Genomic DNA, 8,651 nt, shown 5'->3' with positions numbered 1-8,651 from the left:
CCCACCCTCCCGCAGCAAGGAAGGAGTCGAGTCTCAGTTTAGGCGGAAGAGGATTTAATTGAGCTGGGTAGGGAAGAAAGAGGGGTTAGGAGGAAACCCAACTCCATCTCTGCCGGCTCAGGGACGAGGCGTCGGCCCTCAGCGAGGGAGATGCTCCCGGGACGCTGAGCGCTTCATTCTGTCCCCAGGGCTCGGGCGGGGGAGGAGGTGGGCCCGCGTCCCCGGACCTAAAGGTCAGGGCGGTCCGGAGCGCCTTCGGCGGGCTTGGCGGGCGCCCGTAGGTACTCAGGGGGAACAGGTTCGTCGGGCGCCGCCTTGCGGTAGAAGCCGAGCTCCTGCACCAGCTCATTGATCTCCTCGCGGGTCATTTCGCTGAGTGGGATTCGCTGAAGTAGAGGAGGGGTGGGGTCAGTGCGCCTCGCCCCGACAACCCCCCCACCCCGCCCCCGCCCGGCTTCCAAGCCTCACCTCCAGTTCTTCGTAGCGGTGGCCCAGCAGGACGAGCTCTGGATCGGCCCCTGGAAGGTGTTTCATTACCAGGTTGTGACTGGAGTTGTTAAGGCATGTAGTGGTGGCCCGAGGCTGGTGGGGTCTCCCACCTATGAACAGCAGGTGAACAGCACTGCCTCTTTTGCCCAGGTAGGGCAGGGATCCCCCATTTACACGTGAGGAAATTAGAGTTCAGAGAAGTAAAGTGCTCTCTTCTCCGTTCCCGTGTCTGTGGCAGTCATCAGTAGTCAATTTCTCTTGCCTACCACCTAGGAATTCTCTGGGCAGTCACTATCAATTCCACTTGTCAGATGAAAACCATTTGTCATCCCTATCTGTGAAGTTAAGTGGAAGGAGATTCTCCCAGATGCTCCTCGCCATCCTCCCTCCCCCACAACAGAAAAAGGATACTATAAAGGGATGTCCTGGGTGACGAAGGCCTTCACCTGGGAAAGAACCAGAGAATCAGACCCCGACCCCCTCCAGATACCGACAGGAAACTGAAACCTGCTGAGGTCACACACTCTTGACTCCCACCCCAGGGAACTTCCCCTCCAGCCAATCTGTAGGACTATGTTACCCATCCCCCAAGGGGCTCAGTGGAGACAGAGCTGGAGACCCCTTTCTTCAAACTTACCTCCTTCAGGAGCACCTGGCTGGCTCAGTCAGTTAAGCATCTGGCTCTTGATTTTGGCTCAAGTCATGATCTCAGGGTTGTGAGATGGAGCCCTGAGTCGGACTCTGTGCTAGGCGTGGAGCCTGCTTAAGATTCTCTCTCTCCCTCTCCCTCTGCCCCCCCATCTCTTAAAAACACAAAACACAAAACACACACACACACACAAACTTACCTCCTTCAGGCGATTCAGCTGTCATCCCCCACAGGTCTGGAGGGGGACAAAATCAGATAGGTCAGGAATCCTTCATATCTGCCCAATAACACCCTCAAGACCATTTCACCCTCCTCCCAGAGTTGGACGAGGCTGTGGATTACCTTTGAAACAGAAGTTCCCTTATGACAGAAGGGGGGAACTCTGTACAGGGGCTTACAAACATCAGGTAAAAGAGGAGCAAGACCAGTGACCCAAAGGCACTTACCAGCCTTGGGGCTCTTGCCTGCACACCTTACTGACTGTTGACTCACTCCCAATGCCCAAAAGAAATGATTACTCTACTTCTCTCAGGCAGTAGAGACCTGGGCCTGGACTTTGGCCCCTAGAACCTCAGGGTGGAGGCAGGCCAGAAGGAAACAGCTCTGAATTGCCCTGGGAGACCCCGTTAGAGATACCTGCCATCTGGTCCCTACCTAGCCCCATGCAGAGCTGGGCCTCCATCTGGTTGCTTCCGCAACATGGGAGGATGTGTGGGCCCCTCCCTGCACTCCCAGAGGGGAGAGACACCTCCCAGCAGGAGTCCAGACCCCAGGACTCTTCTAGTCCTCCTTCCTCCTCCCCCTCCTTCTGTCAGACAAAACTAAGGCCCATAGAGGATCTGTGATGATTCAAGTCACACAACCAAACAGGGGCTCTGACGGGTAATTTCCCCACAGAGGAGGATGGGGGCCTGCTGCGGAGTAAGTGTTGGTAATGCAGTTGGCTTTTGCATAGTGGGGCAAGCGCCCAGAAAGTCTTCCCTCCCTCGGGGAAGGGAGACACAAACCGGAACTGTGGTGGGGGAGGAAGTCCAGGAAAAAGTGGTGATGGGAGGATGTAAAGTTAGGCTCCAGAGGACAGGTTTGGAAGAGTCACAGGCCGGGAGTAGAGTTAGGGGACAGGGCCAGTGTGTCTGGGGGCCCGCTGTCCAGCCGGATGGGAAACTAGGGAGGAGTTCGGGTTTCCAGGCCGCAAGATCGGGTGTCTCAGGCTTCCACGGTGGTGGGTGCTGGGGCGTCCTGAGGCTGGGGAGCGGGAGGGATGGTCCCGGCCCTGAGGGGGACTTGGGAGTCAGGAGGGTCCCGGGGCCAAAGTGAGCGGTGATTCCAAAGCTAAGGGGCCAGAGGGTTGGGGGCAGTGGTCCCTGAGCTAGGGACCAGAGCACTTACCTCTACCCGGGCTCGGGCCAGGCCGTGCAGACGGTTCCAGTTGGGCCGGAAGGTAGTGACGGCGGCCGCGAGTGCCGCGAGAAGCAGCAGCAGGGGCGGTGGAGGCAGCGGGAGGTGCATCGAAACCGGGCCGAAGATGATCCCGCAAGCTAGAGGCGAACGGCCGGGCCACTGCGCCACGTCTGGGTCCGCCGGCTGGCCCCGCCCCGCCCCGCCCGAGCCCCCGCCCCCTAGGGGACCACGCCCCGAGCTGTCAGTCTCCGCCCCAGGGCCGGCTCTGGGGCCTTCAGCTCTCTTCCGGCAGGGTTTGGAATCTTTTCTGGTTCGGGATCTTCTCTGGCCCTTAGGCCTTTATATTCCCAGCCGCGAGAGTGTCCACGCCGACCGAGAGCGCAGACGCTACGGCGGGATGCGGCCAGACAGTGTCCCCTTACGCCGGCAGGGGGCGCGGGAGGGATGCGGACGGACCAGGGAGTTTCTGGGCCAGCCACTTGACTTGAAGATAGGGAAATTGAGGCTGGGAATTCTTGTTTGTGTCTTTTATTTCTTTGGATGAAATTCCGATCTGGGTTTCAAATCCCTGGAGCACACATTATGGCGGAATGTGGGATATTACGTACTCTGTAGGGGCTGGAAGGATAAAAGGGTTAATACACATAAAGCCCTTTAGAACAGTACCTGGCACAGTGTTAGCTTTCATTATTTCATTTCTTACCTCATAAAAGCCCCATGAACTCCGTTTTGCAAGTTAAGAGACAGGATCAGAAAGGTAGACCGATGACATTGTGGATCTGGGAATTGAACCTGAAACGTCCCTGTGCTCGTCTCATCAAACCAAAGATGACTAAATAAGGACGCCACGTTCCCTCTTTAAGCCTGAGGCAGACACAGCAAATTGATCACAGTGCTCTTTGCTATTGAATCTAAACTGGGAATCAGAATCCTTCTTAACATCAAGCCAAAGCTGCATTATGACTTTCATGGACCCTTAGGTATTTTTGCCTTCCTGGGCCTTTTCCTCCATTAAGGCATTTTACAACTGCCTTAATTTAAAAAAAAAAAAAAAAAGTGAATATAATCCTGGCTGGATTCATTATTATAGGTTTATTTTTTCTTTCAATTTTAAAAGAAATGAAAATTAAAACATGTTCATGACCTCTAAAAGTATCATGGGTCCTGGACACTAAGCCTAATGGATTAAGTCAGGTTTGCACAGAGCCCTTTGCTTATACCTTGCTACCTCACATTCATTGACTTGATTGTAAAGATAAAATAATAATGGGCTTAGAGTTGTTATTTAATACCCATTCTTTGTAAATACATCAGGGCGCTGTAAGTATAACTGGTTTTGTCCAGACTATTGACATGATAAACAATGTCTAACACTCTATTTACTGCTATGGAAGTGTGAATTCATCCAAGCTTTCTGAGGGGCAATTTAACTCAATAAATCAAAACCCTAAAAACATTTCTTCCACCCAGTCATTTCACTTGTCAGGATTTGGCTCAAAGTAACCATCAGAGAAGGGACCAATTTTTAGGTTAAGTTTATCAAAACACTGTTTACCCAGCCATGGTTGTAGGGCGCCTGCCCTGGCTCAATCTTTAGCGCCCAAGGCATGCGCTGCATCCACAGGAGGAGCTGCTGAGCAGTTGCTGGGCACTGGACTCCCTGGGCCTTCTGGATTTCACGTTTTGAGGTGTAGATCTGTGGAAGATAAGGCAAAACTGGAGTTTCTCTGAGGAAGAGAAAATTCCACCTGTGGACTGCAGCATCCCTTCCTGCCTAGGAGTTTCCAGACAGCTGGCCTGCCCCACAGATTTCAGACATGCCTTACTGGCCTCCACAGTTGCATAAACCATTTTTTGCAATAAATCTCTTTATACATTAAAAAAAAAAAAAAAAGGGATGCCTGGGTGGCTCAGTCAATTAAGTGTCTGCCTTCGGTTCAGGTCATGATCCAAGGGTCCTGGGATGGAGCCCCACATTGGGCTCCTTGCTCAGTGGGGAGTCTCCTTTCCCTCTGCCTCTGCTGCTCCCCATGCTTGTGCTCTCTCTCTCTCATTCTCTCTGACAATAAATAAATAAAGTCTTTAAAAAAAAAAAAGTTATGTGAGCAGTTCCAAAAGAACATCAAAATATTAAAAAAATAAACTAAAATAAATTTTTTAAAAATACTGTTTACAATGGTGAAAAACTGGAGACACAACCTAAGCATGTCTCCTCAGGGAATGAGTTAAATAAATGATGGTACCTCCAAAGGATAGAAAATCATGCAATTGTTTTAAATGATGCAGCATTGTGTTGAACAACATGGAGAATGTTCATAGTTATGGTATTAAAATTTTTTTTAGGCTATAAAACAGTAATATCAGTTGGGAGTTGTGATGCTCTGGGCTGCAAGTCACAGATACCCCAAGTTAACTGGCTTAAACAATAAAGGAAATCTGTTGGCTCAAATAACAAAAAAGTTCAATGGCAGGGAGGCCTTCAGGTCAGGTTTGATCTGGTTGATAAAGTCCCCAAGACCTGATTTCTCTCCATTCTGCCTTCCATAGTGTCAGCTGGTCATTAAGCCAGTTACCTAGATGGTATCAAGATGGCTGCCAACAGTGACCAGGACCACAGACTTCTTCATTCATATCTAATGAAGGGGAGATGATCTTTTTTGGTAACCTTCTCAGAAGAGAAAGCAAGCTTTCTTTCAAAAAATCTCTTTATATCTCACTAATCCATCCATGATCCAATCATGTGGCTAAGGGAATGGAAATAGCTCATTGGCTTAACCAGCTGAGACCCATTCCAGGAGCCCGTCTAGGATATGGGCTTCAACAGATGTTGTAGCATCAACAGAGTAGCCAACCAATTTTATAAAATATGTATATATAGACATATATGCCTAGCCCAAATCACAAAATCTAGATGGAAACAACCCAAGAAGTCAAAATAGTCATCTCTTGGTAGATGAAGTTATAGGGTGAAGCTTTTCTCCTTTATACTTTTTTTCTGTATTTTCTATAATAATTATGTATTATCTAAATACAAACAGTAAACTTTGTTTACAGAAATAATGGGTCAAATGCCATGGATTCCCTCAACCCTAGCCCATACCCCAGCAAGGCAAGAGCCTCAGAGTGGCGGAAGCCAGAGGCCCCATGGAGCCTGTGGCCTTTCTGCTGACAGAGCCAAACCTCAGTGCCTCATGGACCCACATTGTTCACTGGACAGATGCCACCAAACCACTCTCATTGCATTAACCTAGATGCTGTGGCCTAGAGGGGCCACAGCCTGGGCTGCTGGGGGTTGACTAGCCAGTGAGTGGAACCAGTGGTAGAGACACTAGCCACAAGAGTACCAGGAACATTCTGGCATCAGCACTCATGGGAGGCCCAGGTTGTCCCTGAACAGATCTCTACTTTTAATCCATGCCCTTATGTGGCATTTTGTAATCTAGGCTAGCAGCCTTCCTCGGGTGGGGCTGGGTTTGGGGTTTAGTCTGTAATGGGATTGGGGTCAGGGTCAGCCCTTGGCCTAAAGCCAGATTTAGAACTGAGTCTCGGGCTGGAGTCAGTTCAGGGCTCAGTCAATAATTGGGCTTGGACCTCAGTCTGTGACCAAGATCAAGGCTCAGTCTATGACTACATTCAAGGCTCAGGCTTTGACCAGATTTGGTCAGTGCACAGTCTGAAACGAGGGCTCAGTGTGGGACCAGTGTTGTGTGACCCAGGGTTAGAGCTCATTTTGAAGACAGGATTCTATCAGTGATTTGGCTCAGGGCTCGGTCTGTGACCAAAATCATTGCTCAATCTGCCATCATGTTCAGGATTTAGTTAATGACTAGACTCTGAGCTCAGTCTAGACCTGGGGTTGGGGCTCAGTCTAAAATCAAGGGTTAGTCTGGACTGGGGTTAGAATTCGGTCAATGACTATGGCTCAGGCTTAGACAGAGAACCAGGGCTCAATCTGGGTCCAGAATCAAGGTCTCAGTTGGGATCAGCCTTAGTCAGACTTGGATCAGGCTCTGTACATGGGTAGAGTCAGGGCTTGATCTAAGACTACGGTCAGGGTAGGGTATAGGGTCAGTCTTGGCATGGGATAAGGCCTCAGTTAACACCAAAATTGGGGCTCAGATTGGATCTGGGATCAGGGCCAGGGTTTAGTTTGGTTCTATGCTCTGTTCTGAGCTCCTGAAAAGCAATTTCTGGTACATGAGCGCCCAGGGCAGGTTGGCATGCAGGAAATGAGAACCCCCCGGCAAGCTTATGTTCTTGCAGTAAGCCTCGCCTTTCCTGCCGAAGCCGGTGTCCTAGAGTCTTCTAACCTACATGGCTCTGCTGCCCAAGATCCCCTCGCACCAGAATAAAAATAGCCACTCACTTCAGAGCAGCTGACAGCGGGTGCTGGGCTGCCTGGGAGGAGGGGGAGCTGAGGAGAGGGAGGAGGGATGCCTGAGCGCAGCCCCAGCTGTGTGACCTTGGGAAAGTCACTCCTGCTTGAACCCATTTCCTATGGGGCAGAATGGGAGCTGAGGATGACACCTGCCCCAGAGAGGGAGAATGAGGATACAATGACGTAACATGTGGTACTCGGAGCAATAAAGAACCCTGGAGCGAAGGGAGAAGTGTTCCTCCGTGCCCTGTATGCTTCCTCCTCACAGAAGCCCTCCTTAATGCTTCCCTCTTCTACCTTCCTACAGGACCCTATGGCACACTCTACAATCTCAAGAGATTTATTTATCGGCTAGTGGCCACAGTGTGACCTCCCTCTCTGTGGGCCTGGGTCAGGGTGACCAGGGAGCAAAAGGAAGGAGGACAGGCCCTTCTGTATCATTACCATCCTCAGGTGGCTCAAGGAAGAGGAGGAGGAAAGAGAAAGTCTCTCTCCCTTCCCTGCTTATGATGGGTTTACTCTGAGCCAAAGGACCACGAGGGCACATATCCAGATTTTGCATCCTGTCATACATAGCCTGGACCTTTCATGCTCCATTCTTTTGCCCCTGCTCCTCCCTCTGCTTCCCAGGGCATTTCTCCTTTTTTTCAATTTGGCAACACTGACTCTCCTTCAAAGGAGGAGTTCAACAGTCACTTCTATGGGGGAGAATTATCCACTCTCTCCCTGGGAACCCCATGCTCTGTCCCCTAATGGCTGTGTAATCCCTAGAGCTCAGTTTCTTCCTCTGTCGAATGGGGATCTTATTACCAGCCTCCCAGGGTTACTATGGAGAGTGAGATAATTTGTCAATCACCAGCTCCCTCCTTTCCTATTCCTGACCTAAACAGCCTGAAGGGTAGCACTAAGAGTTTCCAAGGGGGGGGGATTGGACAAGATGTACCCTTTGCCTCAGCACACCACCCCCCTACTCCCTGGAGTGAGGACAGGGAGGGAGCCAGGAGGGGCCTTTGGAGACAGCCGTCTCCAGGGGGGCGGTTCTCCCTGGCAGCTGCCCCCAGCCTGCCGCCCAGAGCCCGAGAGCCTGTTATCAACCTCCTTAGTCATCACACCAGGAGCTCAAATATAGCTCTTACCCTGCTCCCTTCTCAACCAGGGTCCGCCCCCCCCCCGCCCCCTTCTCCTGGTAAAGCCAAGTCTGGGTCTCAGAGCCCCTGTCCCTTCCCCCCAGGAATGCAACTGACACTGGCCTCAGTTTCAGCATCCACTAAATGGGCAGGTTGGAGCAGATGATGATGGTGGTGATGCCAACTGCAGAGCTGCTGCCCTCGCCGAGAGCTCGCTTGTGCCCCGCTCTGTGCTAAACACTTCAGATATATCCTCTTGTTGAATCTTCACAGCAACCTTAGGAGGTATCTACTGTTTTTATCTCCCTACACAAATCAGGAATCTGAGCGACCTCCCCAGGTAAGCCAGTGGCAAGGCCAGAAACAAAGTCCCCTGTGGGATCTGACTTCAGGGAGGGACGATGACGGGAAATCCTGGGCTGCCCTGCAGGGTGCAGCAACCCTCTGCATGCTCATTTGCATGACATTTGCCTGGCTTCCAAAGGACACTGATGTCCCTGTCTGAGCTGTGGATGGCTGAGCTCTGCGACAGGCCCCAGGGACTGGGATCTGCCCCCTCCCCCACTTCCAGGGTTGCACTGGAGGCCAGTACTCACGAGGCGGGGGG

At 51.4% G+C, this 8,651-nt stretch overlaps 1 protein-coding gene across 1 annotated transcript; it reads right to left on the bottom strand.

The window, feature by feature from the left end:
* Positions 1–37: 37 nt before the first annotated feature.
* On the bottom strand, positions 38–2,749 carry SELENOM (selenoprotein M). Its single transcript, XM_036074542.2, has 5 exons — positions 2,528–2,749; positions 1,338–1,373; positions 901–935; positions 469–547; positions 38–386 (listed from the first exon to the last, which is right to left on the bottom strand). The coding sequence occupies exons 1-5, from the start codon at positions 2,645–2,647 to the stop codon at positions 228–230; spliced, it is 429 nt and encodes a 142-aa protein (XP_035930435.1). The 5' UTR covers positions 2,648–2,749; the 3' UTR covers positions 38–227.
* Positions 2,750–8,651: the final 5,902 nt, after the last annotated feature.

The sequence above is a fragment of the Halichoerus grypus genome, chromosome 13 (assembly GCF_964656455.1).
Source record: "Halichoerus grypus chromosome 13, mHalGry1.hap1.1, whole genome shotgun sequence".
Lineage (NCBI taxonomy): Eukaryota > Metazoa > Chordata > Mammalia > Carnivora > Phocidae > Halichoerus > Halichoerus grypus.
The sequence above is the reverse complement of the archived record's forward strand: the minus strand, read 5'-3'. Positions and strand labels throughout refer to the sequence as shown.